Source organism: Somniosus microcephalus, chromosome 14 (assembly GCF_052327205.1).
Source record: "Somniosus microcephalus isolate GS21.2 chromosome 14, FLI_Smic_1.0, whole genome shotgun sequence".
NCBI lineage: Eukaryota > Metazoa > Chordata > Chondrichthyes > Squaliformes > Somniosidae > Somniosus > Somniosus microcephalus.
This window is the reverse complement of record NC_141000.1, coordinates 49396665-49416664: the sequence shown is the minus strand read 5'-3', so window position 1 is coordinate 49416664 and position 20000 is coordinate 49396665. Positions and strand designations below refer to the sequence as shown.

At 43.5% G+C, this 20000-nt stretch overlaps 1 protein-coding gene across 2 annotated transcripts in view; it reads left to right on the top strand.

Moving 5' to 3' along the window:
- Positions 1-20000, top strand: part of LOC147107484 (glycerol kinase) — a 125103-nt gene that overhangs the window by 70416 nt on the left and 34687 nt on the right. For both annotated transcript variants that reach the window (XM_086006555.1, XM_086006556.1), the window contains exons 13-14: positions 4071-4149; positions 19220-19316. In XM_086006555.1, coding sequence (XP_085862681.1) covers positions 4071-4149; positions 19220-19316 — 176 coding nt within the window. The remainder of the gene's footprint in view (positions 1-4070; positions 4150-19219; positions 19317-20000) is intronic.

The following is a 20000-nucleotide window of genomic DNA, read 5'->3' as shown; positions in this document are numbered from 1 at the left end:
TAGAACCCTGTTCTTCATTTTTCATTTACATAGAATGTGCAGCACAGAAACAGGCCATTTGGCCGGTGTTTATGTTCTACATGAACGTCTTCCCACCCTACCTCATCTAACCCTATCAGCAGAACCTTTTACTCCTTTCTCCATGTATCTGTCTAGCTTTCCCTTAGATGCAACTATGCTGTCCATCTCAACTACTCCCTGTGGTAGCAAATTCCACATTCTAACCACTCCGAGTAAAGAAGTTTCTCCTGAATTCCTTATTGGATTTATTACTGACTATCTTATAATTATGGCCACTAGTTTTCTTCTCCCCATAAGTGGAAACATCTTCTCTACATCTACCCTATCAAACCCCTTCATAATCTTAAAGACCTCTATCAGGTCATCCCTCGTCCTTTTTTCGAGAGAAAAGATCCCCAGCCTGTTCAAACTTTCCTGATGGCTATAACCTCTCTGTTCTGGTATTATCCTTGTAATTTTTTTTGCACCTTCTCCAGTGCCTCTATATCCTTTTCATAATATGGAGACCAGACCTCTGTACAGTAGTTAAAGTGTGGTCTAACCAAGGTTCTATACAAGTTTAACATAACTTCTCTGCTTTTCAATTCTATTCCTATAGAAATGAATCCCAGTGGTTTGTTTGCTTTTTTTTTATGGCCTTATTAACCAGTGTTGCTACTTTCAGTGATTTGTGTATCTGTAGATCCCTTTGCTTCTCTACCCCGTTTAGACTTATTTACCAAGTAGTATGTGGCCTCCTTATTCTTCCTACCAAAATACATCACATTACACTTAACTATATTGAAATTAATTTGTCAATTAAACACCCAGTCTGCAAGTTTGTTATTGTCGTCTTGTATTTTGAGTAATGTTGCTTTGTGTAAATGTAATCTGATGTGCCACATTCCAATTTCTTCTAAAAGCATTAATGAACTAATAAAGTAATGGATGATCACAGGAGTTTAGTTGGTGTCATAAAAGTAGAAGGCTGTTATTTTGGGGTTTGTTTTGTGTTGATGGTGACAGTGTAAGGGGGGCATCTATAAACTGGTTTAAAGTAATTTACCTGGTCTTGCAGCCTTCGCCTGCACTCTGACCAATTCCAAATAAACCAATTTTAAAACAGCGGTTTCGAATCGCTACCCCACCTTCCAGTTCTGACTGCAGGACTTATGATTATTGATGAGAGAAAAATCAAGTTTTATTAACTAAAAGAAACTATAATCAAAATATCAAACTATACCACACGAACACAGTAATTACAGTAAAATTGCTTAAATGGGGGAATGCAGATGGTAAAAACGAGGGGTAAGTGACTACAATGTTAATTAAACAATCTTAGCAATATCCCCTTGATTACCATCCCCTAACTCCTTACTAGGTTGCTTTGCTGAGGAGTCAGAAACTCTGCTCACCTGTGGTCCAGCGAAGTGAGAGAGAGAGAGAGGCTCACCTGTGGTCCAGCGAAGTGAGAGAGAGAGAGAGAGAGGCTCACCTGTGGTCCAGCGAAGTGAGAGAGAGAGAGAGAGAGAGAGAGGCTCACCTGTGGTCCAGCGAAGTGAGAGAGAGAGAGAGAGGCTCACCTGTGGTCCAGCGAAGTGAGAGAGAGAGAGAGAGAGGCTCACCTGTGGTCCAGCGAAGTGAGAGAGAGAGAGAGAGAGGCTCACCTGTGGTCCAGCGAAGTGAGAGAGAGAGAGAGAGAGAGAGACTCACCTGTGGTCCAGCGAAGTGAGAGAGAGAGGCTCACCTGTGGTCCAGCGAAGTGAGAGAGAGAGAGAGAGAGAGAGAGGCTCACCTGTGGTCCCAGGAAGTAAAAAGCGTGATAGCTTCTCAGCAGCTATCTTATATACCTTGTGAGCCCCCTCCCCCCTCTGCTGTTTGCCTGTCTGGAAAATTCACGCCCAAAAAGTTCCAATTCACAAGAGAAAAGCTGTGATTGGCTAACTCAAAGTGGTTGGACTGGGTTCGTGTCTGCACTGTGGGGCCGAAATGATCCCGCCCACATCCGGAGTTCACCTGGGCTAAAACAAAAGAGAATGCAACAGCCCTATTGTCCAGCGCTGGGTGATTTAAAAACCCATTGCTTAAACTGTAGCCTTTCAAAAGTCCATTCCAGGGTTTTAGTCTCTCATTGTGTGTCTGAGTAGTTCTGAATGGCTGTGTCAACATAGCAGTTTCAAATTGATTGTCTTGCGTCAATTCTCAAGTGGGCAATTGCTTAAGTCAATAAACAAACCTTGCCTCTGAAGAGAAAGGGGAACCTCCCTGTTTTGATTGACAGGTCTTTCACACACACACATTACAAACTGTACAGGCTTTCCAAACCCCACGGTTCTTGGCCAATGCTTTCTCTGGCCATTTTAAAACCTTTTGTGATTGCCCAAACTCCAGGGAACGATATTATTAATAAAGTACTGTCTTCGGATGTGTGAATATTTTCCACAGAACTCCACGACTCCCGTGTTGTCCACGTTCTTTCCATCTCTGAACAGTCTTTTACGGTTCTGGCACATTTTTAAAACATTGTAGACAAGTCCCATCACCCAATTCTTCGTCCACGATGTGGACCAATATTTTCAAATCTTCAGGGAAAATAGGGGAAATGTTGCAACCCCTACAACAGCTAGTGCACTTAGTGGCATGTCACTGTTCATATTGATGCATGGAATCATTAGTTATATTACTGTACTGAGTTTGATATCATTACTGAGTCTTTTATCATTTATTTTTGATTCAATTGTTTTCTCAAATATCATGGCCTAGAAATTTGTTGGCACTGTGCCTATTATGCAAAAGTAAAACAGGCACCTTAGTGTCCAATATTGGTTAAGGCTCCTGTATAGGCATTGAGGGCCCACGCCACATGTTTGAAGGCCCTTTTCCGAAACCTATTAACAACTGACCACAGCATGTGCCATCCATGCTGTGAGCAGTATTCTCAGCCACTTGGCAGCTCGATCATTGGTCCTTAGAGGGACCTCTGGAGGCTGCCTCCTGAAAGGGAAGTTTACATTTTTTTACTTGTCTTTATTGTGGAGCTGAGATGAGCAGGCGCGCTCCTTCCCCTTCCATAGCAAATTCGCTGGCTGTTGCTGGCCACCACCCCCCCCCCCCCCCCACCCCCGGCCAATTGCTTCCTCTGTCCCTCCCCCTCTGCTTACCGCCTTAGCCGGATGATTTTTGTTTTTCCCAGGACCGGTGAGTTGCTTCTGGGGCCAAGACTGGCGCCCGCAGCTCACCAGTAGTAAACCAATAAGGTCGCGCGGATCAAGGTTCGAAGGTAACGGGGAGTGGTCCTGCCACTGGCTTCATTAGGCACAGGCAGCCCAATATGGGCACGATCCATTTTCTAGGCCACTATATGGATATACATCTCCATGCACCCATAAAGTTCTTGTAACCTGACCATTGTTTATTAGTCTACTGGCTCTTGGCTTCCAGACTTTCAATGTTGCTTTCAGTGCCATGTTGCATTCAGTGCTATGTTAAATGTCACGCGTCTCAATGTAATGTGCAAAATGCTTCACTCTGGAATATGCTGGAATAAGTATAGGTGGCTATCATGCCCTTGGATTGAACACAGGGCATGATGGCTGAAAAAAACTGCATGTAAGAAAATGATTTTCTCGTTTTGCTACTAATTGCCATCAGAGGATAATGGTCTTCACTTAGTGGCATCTGTACATTATAGATGGACTATTATTGCCTGCTATCATTGTAGAATAAGTTCAATAAGTAGTACACATTAGTCTATAGCCAGGTAGAAAATGAAGGTCTGAAAGTTGAGAAACTAAGAACTATCTTCACAAGAATAGTCTTCCTTGCAAGGTGGCAAGTTATTTTCTTTTTCAGCTCAGCAAAGGTGGAAAGTAACTCTTGCCTTCCTATTTGGTGAGTGGTAACTTTTTACTTTTGCTGTGTACAATATAATTGATATGTGAACAAAATTAAAACTCTCCATGTAGCATTCTTTATTATGAAACCACTCGCTCAAATTTAAAGAATGAGGGTACATCCCTTAAATACACTGTTCCTCCACTGATAATTGCTCTATTTTTGTGTTTCTTTAGGGATCAGTTGCCATAGGTGGTGCTGTGGTACGCTGGCTGCGAGACAATCTTCATCTTATTAGTTCAGCAGCTGAAGTTGGCAAGTACTCTATTTTCATTTCTAAACACAGGAAATATACACTAAATTGACAGGAAAAGGGAAATAAATTCCATGTATTGCATGTCTGGGACCTGTGTTCATTGCAACAGGAGAAAGGGAGTGCTTGGTCATGGGTGCCTTGCTATGGGTCCCCCCTGGTCTGCTTGAGGAATGGGAGGAGGAGATGCGGCCAGGCAGAGCAGCACCGGGTGCTGCAGGAGCGAGGGACAAGAGGGCTCTCAGCAGGTGGCCCTATCCATCCAGGGCTTTCAGAGAGCACTACTCCTACATTCACATTGACCCAAGGCCAGTGCATGAGGAGGCTGCACTTTACCAAGGAGGTCATCACAGAGATCTGTGGCCTTGTGGAAGGAAGACTTACACCTCAGCACAGCCAGGACTGCATTGCTTGTGGCAGTCAATGTCACAGTAGCACTTAATTTTTATGCTACTGGAACCTTCCAGGCTGCCACAGGTGGCATAGATCTCAATCCTCTGTGCACATTGTAAGAAATCGTGGATTGAAAGAAATAATAGTCTGTTACGGGTTCCCTAGATCAGCAGTTCGCCTAAGTTGATGACACAAAGATTCCAGTCATGTCAAAAAAAATAGCTGTACAGAGTTGAATTACAAGGTCGGAACAAAAACAGACCTTCGAGTGGGCATAACTAGGCCTGATAGGAATTCAGCAAGGAGCTGTAGGATAAACAAACTGTCTACAAGAGGGCAACAAGACATTTAGAACGGAGATAAGGAGGAAAATGACCTCATGAGGCTGGGAGGGGGCTGTCATAGGTAGCCTCGCCCTTGTAATTGGACAGTAGATGGAGAACAAATGATTGACACCAGGTAATCACCAGCCCACCAAAATAACTATAAATATAGACGACCGAGCGAGGAAATCAGGCAGTTTGGGGCGAAGGCTTCCCCGAGGTGGCTGTGGCCTAACACCTTGGTCAAGTTTAGCCTCTGAAGTGGCTGACGGCCTAACACCTCCAACAACCATCCATCTGGTTGTTTCGTCTCGTTTCAGGGCCGTAGATCGTCCTCATCTGTCACTGGTTGTATGTCTACTGTATCTATTTCAATTGCATGTAGTAATATCTGATTATGCTTTAAACTGTAGCTCTTTAATAAAAAGACTTACAACTCCTAAGACCATTTGGGTAATCTGTGTGTGACCTGTGATCTAAATCTTAGTGGTGTCAGAAGTGGGATCACAGAGTTGGGAGTTGTAAGGTTCCGGTTGGGGGGACCGGAGGGACTTGGTCAAACGCACTTGGTCGTTGCTTAGACTGAGTGTTTTTCTCTCTGAAAGAAGGGAGCAGGAAAGAGCGTGTTAAAAAGTAGAACCAGAAATACAATGTCCCAGTCCCAGCACTGATCCCTGAGACTAATTACCTTCTTCCATGCAGGTCTAGTTTCATAAACAACCACCTTTTGCTTTCTCCATTGCAATCAATTTTGGATCTATTGCAGAACCACTACACCTAGGTTCTGCTTCTCAACCTTGTGGAGCAATTTGTTTGTGGCACCTTAGTTCAGCAAAGCTTTTGATAGATAAACAACATCCACTGATTTTTCTCCCTATAGGATTTCCTCTTGATAAGCCTCATTGATTTTGGTAAATCTTTTCATCTTGGAGTAACACAAACAGTTTTGTTAAAAATGCCCAAAGTCTCTTGGTGATAACTCCAAAGTTTGTAAATTCTGCATTTTTTTTCTGATCTGTTAAGTTTTTTTTAAACTACATTTTTAATATTGGATAAAATTTGCGACGTTATTGTGGGGGAGAAATGCCCCAGTGAAGCACCTACACAAATTTTTAGCATTTTACATTTCAGTTGTTTGTAATGGAGAGAGGAGTTTAGCTTTTGGGCTTTTATTCCAGACATTTTCCCCTTATTCAACATATGAGACCAGTCCCTTGGGTAAGCCACTCATCCTTCCAAACCAGAGTATGCCATTACTTGCTGTAGCATTTTGGTACATTTACCTATATAGCCTAGATGGGATTTTTTTTTCAATAAAGGCTAGATTCAGCCTATAAAGGATTAATTCTCAGAGATACAACCTCCTTTGGCTTTAACATTCCAAATGGCTTTGACTGTTAGAATGGTTCCTGATTGGGGCCCCAGACATAATGCCCTTTTGCATGTTACAATAGCTTTGAGACAATTATGTTCCTTGGGTTTGGTTCTGAGCATTTCTCATCATTATGATGGAATGGTTTTCATTAAATGTGCCCAGCAGGGAGTTGGCTGAACAAGACATACAGGTGCCTCGAGCTCCCACATCAAGGGGACGTGCATTTTATTCAAGATACTAACTTTGATTCCTTGGCACATAGAATTGAGGAAAGGATCAGAGGACAGCCTTTTTTTGTCTGCTCTCTCTCTGGCTTCATCGCTTTGTGTCAGTAGAGTGAGGCAGTCAAAGAGAGAGCACAGCTTGAGGTACAAATGTGTACAACCTGTAACAGGCAGCAGAGTTTTAGATTTGGAGGGTGGAAGATGGGAGGCTGGCCAAGATAGTGTTTGAAGAATCAAGACTAGAGGTAACAAAGGCATGAATGATGGTTTCAGCAGCAGATGAGCTGAGGCAGGGGCGGAGATGGGCGATGTTATGGAGTTGGAAGTAAGCGGTCTTGGTGATGTGTGGATATGTGGTCAGAAGCTCATCTCGGGGTCAAACACGACACCAAGATTGTAAACGGTTTGCTTCAGCCTTACAGTGGCCAGGGAGGTGGGATGGTGTCGGTGGGTCGGGAGCGCAGTTTGTGGCGAGGACTGAAGACAATGGCTTTGGTCTTCCCAATATTTAGTTAGAGGAAATTTCTGCTCATCCAGTACTGGATGTGGGACAAGCAGTGTGACAGATTAGAGACAGTGTGGGGGGATGAGGTAGAGCTGGGTGTCGTCAGCATATATGAGGAACCTGGTGTGTTTTTGGATGATGTCGCTGAGGGGCAGTATGTAGATGAGAAATAGGAGGAGGCCAAGGATAGATCCTTGGGGACTCCAGAGGTAATTATGTGGGAGCAGGAAGAGAAGCCATTGCCAATGATTGTCTGGCTACGACTGGCTGGATAAAAATGGAACCAGGCAAGGGCAATCCAACCCAGCTGGATGACGGAGGTGAATGGTGTGGGCAACCATGTTAAAGACTGCAGACAGGTCGAGAAGAATGAGGAGCAATAGCCTACCATGGTCACAGTCACATAGAATGGCATTTGTGACTTTGATAAGGGCAGTTTCAGTGTTGTGGCAGGAGTGGAAATGTAATTGGAGGAATTCAAACATGGAGTTGTGGAAAAGATGGGCACAGATTTGGGAGGTAACGACACGTTCAAGGACTTTGGAGAGGGAGGTTGGACATGGGGCGGTTATTTGCAAGGACAGAGCAGTCAAAAAAAACACGTATAGTTTAGATTTATGCAAAGTCTCTCCTGTTAACAGATTTGTTTGTACTTCAAAAATGCTGTAAGTTATATAACAGTAATGCAGCAAGACATTGAAACAATCAAAATGAGCATCTCTTCACAGTAGGATACAAATGCGTAGCATGAGGGTTTGATACTTAATTTACAGTACCAAAATATGCTATAAGAACATAAGAAATAGGAGCAGGAGTAGGATATTTAGCCCCTCGAGCCTGCTCTGCCATTCAATAAGATCATGGCTGATCATTGACCTTAACTCCACTTTCCTGTCCGATCTCCATATCCCTTGATTCCCTTTATCGTTCAAAAATCTGTCAATCTCCACCTTGAATATATTCACTGACTCCGCCTCCACAGCTCTCTGGGGTAGAGAATTCCAAAGATTCACGACCCTCTGAGAGAAGAAATTCCTCCTCCTCTCTGTTTTAAATGGGCGACCCCTTATTCTGAAACTATGCCCCCTAGTTCTAGATTCCCCCACGAGGGGAAACATCCTCTCTGCATCTATCCTGTCAAGCTCCCTCAGAATCTTATACATTTCAATAAGATCACCTCTCATTCTTCTAAACGCCAATGAGTATAGGCTCGACCTTTCTTCATAAGACAACCCCTTCATCTCGGGAATCAACCTCGTGAACCTTCTGTGAACTACCTCCAATGCAAGTATATCCCTCCTTAAATAAGGAGACCAAAACTGTCTGCAGTACTCCAGGTCCTGTACAGTTGTGCTAAGACTTCTCTACTTTTATACTCCATCCCCCTTGCAATAAAGGCCAACATTCCATTTGCCTTCCTAATTACTTGCTGTACCTGCATGCTAACTTTTTGTGTTTGATGTATAAGGACCCCCAGATCCCTCTGTACCGCAGCATTTTGTAGTCTCCATTTAAATAATCATTTGCTTTTTTATTTTTCCTACCAAAGTGGATAACCTAATTTTCCCACATTATACTCCATCTGCCAAATTTTTGCCCACTCACTTAACCTATCTAACCAGGCTACATTACACTCGGTCCTTCATCCAAGTCATTAATATAGATTGTAAACAGCTGAGACCCCAGCACTGATCCCTGTGGCACCCCACTAGTTACAGTTTGCCAACCTGAAAATGACCCATTTATCCTATTATATTAAGCCTATTGTGTGGCTATTAGGAAAGCAAATGTGATGTTGGCCTTTATTACAAGAGGATTTGAGTATAAGAGTAAAGATGTCTTACTGCAATTATATAGGGCCTTGGTGAGACCACACCTGGAGTATTGTGTACAGTTTTGGTCTCCTTACTTAAGGAAGGATATACTTGCCATAGAGGGAGTGCAACGAAGGTTCACCAGACTGGTTCCTGGGGTGGGGGGATTGTCCGATGAGGAGCGATTGAGTTGACTCGGCCTATATTCTCTGGAGTTTAGAAGAATGAGTGGTGATCTCATTGAAACATACAAAATTCTTACAGGGCTTGACAGCTTAGATGCAGGGAGGATGTTTCCCCTGGCTGGGGAGTCTAGAACCAGGGGTCTCCGTCTCAGAATAAGAGGTCGGCCATTTAGGACATGAGAAATTTCTTCACTCAGAGGGTAGTGAATCTTTGGAATTCTCTACCCCAGAGGGCTGTGGAGGCTGTCATTGAGTATATTCAAGACAGATTGCTAGATTTTTGGATATTAAGGGAATCAAGAGATATGCGGATAGTGCAGGAAAGTGGAGATGAGGTAGAAGATCAGCCTTGATCTTATTGAATGGCGGAGCAGGCTCAAAGGACCAAATGGCCTACTCCTGCTCCTATTTCTTATGTTCTTATGTTTTTACATGCTAGCTATATAATGTAACAGTGAGCAATGTTCAGCGACATTCACAACTCCTCAGATAATGAAGCAGTCCATCCCCGCATGCAACAAGACCTGGACGACGTTCATGCTTGGGCTGATAAGTGGCAGGTAACATTCGCACCACAGAAGTGCCAGGCAATGACTATCTCCAATAAGCAAGAGTCTAACCACCACCCTTTCACATTCAACGGCATTACCATCGCCGAATTCCCCACCATCAACATCCTGGGGGTTCACTAGTACGATAGCACAATACTGCAGATGCTGGAAATCCGAAATAACAACAGAAAATGCTGGATAAACTCAGCAGGCCAGGCAGCATCCGTGGAGAGAGAAATAGAGTCAACGTTTCAGGTCGAAACCCATCGACCTGAAACGTTGACTCTATTTCGCTCTCCACGGATGCTGCCTGGCCTGCTGAGTTTTTCCAGCATTTTCTGTTGTTATTTCCTGGGGGGTCACCATTGACCAGAAACTTAACTGGACCAGCCACACAAATACTGTGGCAACAAGAGCAGGTCAGAGGCTAGGTATTCTGCGGCGAGTGTCTCACCTCCTGACTCCCCAAAGCCTTTCCACCATCTACAAGGCACAAATCAGGAGTGTGATGGAATACTCTCCACTTGCCTGGATGAGTGCAGCTCCAACAACACTCAAGAAGCTCGACATCATCCAGGACAAAGCAGCCTGCTTGATTGGCACCCCATCCACCACCTTAAACATTCACTCCCTCCACCACCGGCACACCATGGCTGCATTGTGTACCACCTACAAGATGCACAGCAGCAACTCGCCAAGGCCTCTTCAACAGCACCTCCCAAACCCACGACCTCTTTCACCTAGAAGAACAAGGGTAGCAGGCGCATGGGAACACCACCACCTCCAAGTTCCCCTCCAAGTCACACACCATCCTGACTTAGAAGTATATCGCCGATCCTTCATCGTCGCTGGGTCAAAATCCAGGAACTCCCTACCTAACAGCACTGTGGGAGTACCTTCACCACACGGACTGCAGCGGTTCAAGAAGGTGGCTCACCACCACCTTCTCGAGGGCAATTAGGGATGGGCAATAAATGCTGGCCTTGCCAGTGACGCCCACATCCCATAAACAAAAAAAAAATGATCTTATTGAATGACGGAGCAGGCTCGAAGGGCCAAATGGCCTACTGCTGCTCCTATTTCTTATGTTCTTGTTCTTATTCTTATAGCATGACCATTTTTTCCCTGATGATGTAAGTCTGGACAGAATTCAAATCTAGGTTCCACAGTTAAAAGAATTTACAAGATGCTTCACAGATTCTGGCGTGATACCACATTTAAGCAACAAGTAAACCCCTCTGTATAAGACAGGCGACAATATAGTGTGCATGTTTTGCCTGGTGCAGGTCTTGAGTTACACACGTGCAATTTTGCACTGAAATGTGGCATTCTATTTATATGGTAATTGGTCAAGAATGGAACATATCGGGATATAATAGCCCAGATTTTGCTGTGAGCGGCGAAGGAACGGCTTTCGCCATTCACCTCATGTACAGTTTCCCAGAACTTTTTTGCGGGCTTGTCAGCAGAGATTTCTAGTTTTCGGGCATCTGATCCAATGCGGCACCCTCTACAGGGGATCTGTGGCATCCGAGTAGGGAAAGAAGCAGGAAGTCTCTTCAACCAATCAGATTGAAGAATCCTCAATGAGATGCAGACTGCAAAACCGGAAATAGAAATTACATTTAAATCATTGTACAGGAAATGAAATAAAGATGGAACATACACGTGGGGTTAAGGGAGAGACATTAAAAAGATAAACAGAAAAACTAAAAAAATTCATTTTAATATTTTTTAAATTCTGCAACATTGGGCCAGTAGTTCCTGGCCCACCGCGTGAGTACGGTCGGGGTACTCACGCGTCTGGCCGGAGGAAATGCCGGTTTTCAGCATGCACAGCGCATGCGGGGAAAACCGGCATTTCCTGTCCTCTGAACTAAGGGGTTCAGAGGCAGAACGCGTGCGACTGCACAGGCAGCACGTGCGCAGTAAAATTCCTTTTTTTTCCCAAAGTTGCGCGCGTGTAAAGGCCTCCGGTCTTTACGCGTGGAAAAACAAGACGTAAGTATTTAGTTTTTCAGGTAAGTGGGCTTTTAGTACAATGTAGAAATTTTTTTTCCACAGGTTTGTTATTTTTAAAGAATTTACAGGATGGTAAGTTTAGTTTTAGACCCTATTTTTTAAAAATTTATTTTTTTCAAAAAATTGATTAATTGTTTAAAACATTTTTTAAAACTTATTTATAGTTATTATAATCAGTGGGATGTTTTTTAAAATTTTATTTAAAGTTGAAGTAGTGTTTTGGCAGCCCATACTTTTCATGAGTTTGACAGCTCTTACTGGCAAACTCATGAATGAGTTTCCCCTCCCCTGATTGGCTGCACAGTGCTCACCTGATCCCAGCCGGCACATCACACTAACTACGCCGCTGGATCAGGTTAGCACAGCGCGCCGACATCTGAACCGGGCCAGTGACAGGAAATGCAAGCAGGCCCGGGCTTCAGATGTCGGCGCGCAGGGTGAGTGCAGATCGGGGGCTTGCACGCGCGGCAAGCCCCCGATCTAATTTCAGGGCCATTAATTTTCTTCTGAGAGGATGAGACTCCACACTTGTAAAATTATTTTTTCAATTATTTTATGTTGTTCAATAATAATCACTTATTATGCAGTTAAAAACTCAGTCGCTCCTGATTGTACAAGCCTTAACTTTTTCATCTGTCTTTACTGTGAGATTAGTAGGCAATTACCCTAAATTCACGCCATTACAGAATCTCTGCAGATTCCAGCGGCGAAGACTGCAACAGCGCAGCCTGTGGAGGAGCAAGGTATCACCGACAGCAACTTTGGATTTCCGCATTTTACTGCGCATGTGCGGACACCAGAAGTTGCTGTCAGTTTTACCCTGTAATAACGCCGAGCGCCGACAGCCTCGCTGTTATTAGTACAGCAAAATCCGGGCCATTATATTTAGGAGGGATAGAAAAGGTAAGAAAGAAGGTGGAGTGTCATTATTGGCAAAAGAGAGAATACAAGCTGTAGAGAGGATTAATATAGACAAGGAAGAGGTGCAGTCAAAGTCAGTATAGTTGGATCTTAAAGATAAAAACAGGCTTTTTACATTAGTAGGGATATTGCTAAATCTGGTTACAGTAATGAAATAGATTAGGCAGATGAGCTAAATGTGGGTAAGTGCCTTTGGAGTAGTGACCACAATAGAGACAGATAGAAAGGGAAGAATGTCAGTACAAAAACAAGAACACTACATGGGATTAAGGCACTTTTCGAAAGATGAGCTTACCTGCTGCGGTGAGGCAGAAGCAGAAATTGGCACATCGAATTGTGGAGCAACAGAGTGAATTTGATTTTTAAAAAGATTACAAAGGTACAGAATAACTATATTCCACTTAAATAAGGAACAACTAATAGTTTTAGGGTGCCATGGATAAATAATGTGGTTAGCAACCAATTAAAATTGAAGAAGGACTATAAGAACAGTAATAGCAAACAAGGAGAATATGATAAAATACGAAAAGAGGTTAAGAGTGGGATAAGGAAAGCCAAGAGGGAATACATTTCAAAAAACATCAAAAGGAACAGTAAAATATCTTGCACATATCAGTAAAAGGAATTGTTAAAAGCGAATTTAAAGGAGTTGTCAATTTACAGATGATCAAAATGGCTGGGGTATTGACAAGTACTTTGCATCGGTTTTTACTAAAGAGACAGATATCGGAGAGAAGGTGAATCCTGAAATGGTTGCGAGTGAAATGAACAATAATTATAATGCATAAAAGGAAAATTTTAGATCAGTTCGTTAGGATAAAGGAAGACAAAGAGCATGGGGCTGATTGGATACTTTCTAGTTATATTTCAGGGCACGGATGTGTGCTGGATGACTGAAGAGTGGATAATATAGTACCCATTTTCAAAAAGAGGGACAGATCTAATCTGGGTAATTACAGGCCAGTTGATTTAATATCTGTGGTAGGGTAGGATCTCTCACTAAGAATGAAACTACCACAAAGAGAAAAGAATTAGAAATATCAAAAGTGATGATCGTGCTTGACAAACTTCATAGAATTCTTTGAGGAGGTAAGATATATTAGATGGAGGAAATGAAGTGAATATAGTGTATGTGGACTTTAGGAAAGCCTTTGTTAAGGTAGCACACATGAGATTACTAGAGAAGAATTAGGGGGATGATGGCAAACTGGATTAAAAATTGTTTTGAAAGGAAAAAACCGAGAGTAAGTTTTTCAGAATGGTTGGAAGTGGGTAGTGGTGTGCCACAGGGTTCAGTTCTGGGGCCACTTCTGTTTACTGTGTATACGAATGATTTAGATATAGGCCTAGAGGGTGTGGTGTCGCAATTTGCAGATGATACCAAAAATAGGTGGCATAGCTAGTTGTTTAGAAGATCAAAGGAAGCTGCAAAGGGTTGTTGAGAAAATGAGAGAATGGGCTACAAAGTGGCCGATGGAATTCAATGTCCGCAAATGTGAGGTGATACATTTTGGTAAAGGAAATAGCAGCAGTTATTGAGTAGAAGGTGGCTCAATACTGTGGAAGAGCAGAGGGACTTGGGGTACAATACACAGCACATTAAAGGCAGCCCCTCCGGTTCATGAGGCTGTTAAAAAAAAAAAAAAAAAAAAGCTACTGGAATTCTATGTTTTATCATAGGGTATGGAGTATAAAAGCCAAAGGGTAAGGATGAGCCTAGTTAAAACCTTAAGATCTTAATTAGAGTACTGTTGGCAGTATTGGGCTGCACACTATAGGAAGGATACAGAGGCTTTAAAGAGGGGGCAACTCAATATGACTAGAATGCTGCCTAGTATATGGAAATACATATGAAGGAAGACTTGAAAAATTTGGACTTTTTCATTATAATAATGCAAATTACTGGGTAATATTATAGAAGTGTTTAAAATTATGAAAGGATAGGACAGGGTAGGTAAAAGTAGACTATTTTAAGTAGTTTAGAGGTCTAGAACAAAGAATCACAGATACAGGTTTATTTACAAGAGATTTAGATTAGAGAGTAAGATAAACATCATTCCACAGAGAGTTGTGAGTCTGGAATTTACTTCTAGGGTTAGTGGTTGAGGCAGAAACTGTCAACATTCAAGATTAGATTGGATAGGTGAATGAAGATCAAGGAATATGGGAACTGGATTAGAACTATTTGCTCAGGTGGAGGTAAATAACGACACAGACGGGTTAGGCTGAATGGCCTAACTTGTAACTTTTTTGTATTTCTATGTATATTAGTGTTTTTCATTTTAAAACTTTTTTCCTTCAAAAACGGTAGCGGGCCTACTTTGACCATGATTTTGCCGGCACTCTGCGGTTTCGGAGGCGGGTCAGCTATTACATTTGAAATGATTGACGGCGGGTTGAGAACCCGCCGTGATCCTGCCTCCGTGTGAGTTTCCAATGTGTCGGGTCTGCGATTTCAGAACAGACCCGACACCAAGTGGCGGGTGAGGGATTTAAGATACTTAACTCCTTGTTATCTGCTATTTTGACAGCCTTTTCCTATTTTCATACATTTTCAACGGGTTTCACAACGTTCAGCGATCACATTAGTTAAGTTTGTCAGGAGTACCAACGAGCTGAATAGTTCACAGCTGCAACTGCAGTATAAAAGCTGAACTCACACATCTGTTCACTTTCAAATGTCAGGTTGCTGATTTCAGGATTGGGAAGACACATTTGGTCTGTCTTGAGGCTGTAAGTGTGTGGTGTTAACTCTATATGCACTGTCACCTCCTTGAAATAACCTCTCTCCCCATTGACTGAATGTTTGTAACATTTCGTACTCAACTGCCATATATAACAGCAGAATGGGAGCACTTTATACTCTCTCATCCTGGTCCTCAGAATCTGAAGAGGATCAGCTGCAGCACCAGCAGAACCAGGCACACCAGCAGCATCATCAACAAGAGCGCCAACCTTCTCCTCAACCACCTGATGCAGGGCAGAGGCCATCAGCGCAGGGCTGCACCACGTCACAGGTGATACCCCCAACACAGGGTTTACACGCAGAGGATGAGCTTCCTCAACATGACTGAACAGCAGTGCCAAAGGAGGCTGAGACTTTCGTGAGAGGTAGTCACAGACATTTGCTCAATGCTTGATCAAGACCTGCAGCTCATAGGAGCAAGTGGACATGGGTTGCCAGTGGCTGTCAGTCACCACCGCCCTCAACTTCTTTGCGTCTGGGTCCTTCCAGGGATCAGCAGCAGACATTAGCGGCATCTTGCAGTTGGCCACCCACAGATGCATCACACGGGTTACCAATGCCCTCTTTGCCAAGTCCGCCAATTACATCCACTTTTCCACTGATGAGGCAAATGTTACAGAGCGGGCGCTAAGCTTTGTCAATCTGGCTGGCTTCCTGCGGGTGCAGGACGTCATCGAGGGCACACATTTGGTCATCGGGGCACCCCATCAGAACCCAGCAGTATTTGTCAACCACAAAGGCTTCCACTCCCTTAACGTGAAGCTGGTGTGCAACCATAGGAAGAGCATCATGCATGTGTGCGGCAAGTTCCCTGGCATCTGCCATGACTCTCTCATCTTGCGCCAGTCCACTGTCCCTCAGCTCTTTGCTCCACCAAACGAACTTTTTGGCTGGCTCCTTGGAGAAAAGGGCTATCCCCTGAAAACGTGGCTAATGAGTTTAGGAGGCCATCAAACAAGTCTGAGGAGTGTTAAAATCAAAGCCACGTTTCCACCAGAAGTGTCAAAGAGCAAACAATAATAGGGTTGCTTCAGATGCCTGGACAGATCTGGTGGAGCCCTACAGTATGCACCAGCCAGGGTCTCGAGTATCATCGTTGTCTGCTGTGCCCTGCACAACATCACACTGCAGCAAGGATTAGCACTGGGTGAGGAATAAGGTGCAGAGCGCACAGCTTCTTCAGAGCAGAATGAGGTCCCAGATGAGGAATACCTGGAGGAGGAGGCGGCTGACCCATTGCAACCAGCACGCGAGCATATTGCTGCCAGGGATGGCCTAATTAATGCCTGATTCGCCTATATTTATACAGCACAGACATGTGGCTGCCACATGCACATGAAGGTTGCCATGACCACACTTCAACACCATAGAGCATCTCTACAATGATCTGTGCATTTCTTGCACTGTCACCACCATTGCTGGACATAAAAGGTGCCCTCGCCCTTCATTGTGCCACTTGAAATTGTGGCCACACATATGGCAACGAATTCAAACATTCACAGAACATTAATTTATTACAGCAGAATAAAAGAACAGAAACTTAACATTGATTTCTAGCAGAACACCCAAGTGAGTACCCTTGTGACTATTTATGTGGGAGCTTTCTTTTACGCATGCTTCTATGTGGTGCTGCCCCTGTGGCTTTAGCAGATGTAGAGACAGCCTGCTCACTTCCCTGCTGCGCCTGCTTAGACGCCTTTGGCAATCATCCTCTGGGTTTTGGAGCCTGTGAGGGCCCTGCCAAAGTCTGGTCCTCCTGCGGCTGCACAGGGGCAGACTCGGCCATCACTGTTCAGGGAGGCATCTGGGGCTCTGACCGAGGGGTTGGCAAGGTGATGACAGTTTGAGTGCTTGGAGAGGAGCCCCCACTTGCATGACCCCTCCCACCATCATCCCTCTCATGGGCCATCTGCACTTCTCTGCTAGCAAGTAGCTGAAGAGCATCTTGCTGCACATCAGTGGGGCCATGAGGACCCACGCCTGTACTGACAGTCCTCATAATGGGGATGTCCATCAGCCTCTGGTTCCTCTCTGCAATAGATGCCCATCTATCCTCCATAGCTGACCATCTATTTAGTAGTGTTACCATGTTGTTCTGAGTCTGGCGATTTATGCGCTCCATGGAGGTTGCCATCCTTTCCATGGCGGTACCTACATTTGCCATTGTGTGCGCCATGGCGTTGCTCAAGTTTCTCTGCACACTCGCAGTCACCATGGTTGCAAACCCAGTCAGAGCCTCCTACACTTGTTCCTGAAGCTCCAGCGTTGAAGCGGGGAGCAGCCTTTGATCTCTCTGCAGACATCGTTGAAAGCACTAGCACTCTGGAGCATCCAAAAAGAAGCGAGAGCTAATGGCGACATGGCCCCCTTAAATACACCGGCTGCAAACTTGTCATCAGAGCAGCAGACCCGCACCTTGTGATTAGGCTGGGTAATGTGCACAGTGGGCTTAACGAGCCCAATCAACCGAAAATTGTTTCAGCAGACCAGCTGGAGCCAGGAGCGGGACCAGAACCCCCCCCCCTCTACCAGTCCCGCCGCCAACCTGCCTCCACTCGGAAAATCCAGCCCTTTGTGTGGGATGTGACAAATGCACTTAAAATTTGGTTTTCCTGCTGAAAGCTGTGCTGTGGAAAAATTGGAGAATCTGCGTTGTACATCTCAACAGTCAAAATTAGCTCCATGGAAAAGTGGTTGTTATCACACTGCCACTGAGCCTACAATCTCAGCATAAAATAGGTTAACCAACTGAGCTAAACTGTTTACAGGAACAGTAAAACATGTTAATCATTAATGCCTGATTCGCGATGAAAAAAAAACTTGGATTTATATAGCGCCTTTCACAACTTCAGGACGTCCTAAAACACTTCACAGCCAATGAAGTCCACTGTTATAATGTAGGAAAATGTGGCAGCCAATTTAACAATATGTTAGATAAATGACCAACTAATCTATGTTTAGTGGTGTTGGTTGAAGGATCAGTTAGCCAGGATAAAGGAAGAACTCCCTGCTTTTTTTCAAAGAGTGTCATGGAATCTTTTATGTCCTCCTGAGAGGGTAGTCAGGGTCTCAGTTTCACGTCCCAATTGAAAGATTTCACCTTTGGTAGTGCAGTACTCCCTCAGCCTAGATTTTGTGTTCAAGTCTCGGAATGGCCAATTAAGAACACAAACAGAAGCAGCAATGCCAATGTGTTCCCTTAACTGTGTGCGTGCGTGCTTGGATTGCAAAGTAACCACTTCAAAACATGCATGATTTTATTTATTTGCAAAACCATAAATGTTTTTACAAAAAGGCCAGCAGCATTTACAATTGTTTGGCAGTAATTAAGATTTATCACTCCGTTAAATCCGCTTACCCTAGAATAGACAATCCTTGACTATTTCCAGCGAGTTTAGTGGGCAAGTACAGCTAATTCATGTGTTTCAATGATGAGTCTCTCTGTGAAATACCAGTATAGCAAAGCTTGTGGAGGAGCAGTGCAACTGAGACTGCGGCTTCCTGATTTCCGCGTTTAACTCCGCATGTGCGATCACAGGAAGTTGCTGTCTGATGTACTCTTTAATAACGGTGAGCGCTGATGGCCTCACTGTTATTTGTACTGCAAAATCCCGGCCAGTGAGCTGAATGGCCAACTCCTGCGATGTAAATTTATATTGCTCTATGTTATGTTTAACCTCTAGAAAATTACACCAAACTGGACAAGTCAAATCTGTGCTGCTACAGAAGGAAAATGTGCAATTGTCATATTCATAGTGCACAAATTGCTTGCCTCAGCTTGATGTTCGTTAACAGCACTTTTTGGGGAGGGGGAGGTGCTTTTCATGTGGACAGCAGTACAATAAATAAAAAGTGTTAAAATGCTCAGCTACTGAGCAATCACCATGCTCTATCATTACTTTCCAATAGGCAGTAATGCTTAAAGCTATTTTTGGTTTGGAATTTGTACTATTTCTGATTTTGGTGAATGTGAATTATTGCCCTAACCTTTTTGTATTTTTTTTGTTTTTCAGAGAAACTTGCTGCTTCTGTGGGTTCCTCTTATGGTTGCTATTTTGTTCCCGCCTTCTCGGGGTTATATGCACCATATTGGGACCCGAGTGCAAGAGGGTAAGAGCTTCATTTTTTATACTCTTGTCAAAAAACTTCTTATTGATTTCAGTGTACTGCAGCAGTATTTATCATTATTGCAATTACAATGGCATGATCTCTGGAAACCACTGGTCATTTCTGTGAACAACTATAGAACCTATTCTGCCATTGTATGATTTTGTACTCAGCAGTTGTATTTGTCTGAGAAAGGATATACTATATGGAGTATTTGCTGATCTTACACTTCCACATAATTTTGCATTGTTCTGTCTGCATCCTTTCTAAGTACTCACTTTTTTTAAAGGCTAAAACTTTTTAAACCAGATTTTTGTGTTATGTTCATTCACAGCTTAAATCTGAATAGCACTTTATCATTAAAAATTAATACAAGCACAGTTTTTGTTTTACTCCCTGGAGTGGCATTAATATGCTGTGGACCATATCGGCATGTGGTTCTTTATAATGAAGTGTTAACTATAACCTGTAACTAATCTCTTGTTTCACTGATTTTGACTAGTGTGAAATATTTTTCACTAACTTCAGAAGTGTTAAAATGAGCAGGTAATGAATGTCTTGCTTATTAAAAGGTGTTTTCATGCACTTTCTGTCACCTCCAAAAGGCAAAGTATATATTGATTTATATTTTATAGTGTCAACAGTAATCCCTTAAATATGTGTAGCTTTTTTGAATAGGCAAATTCC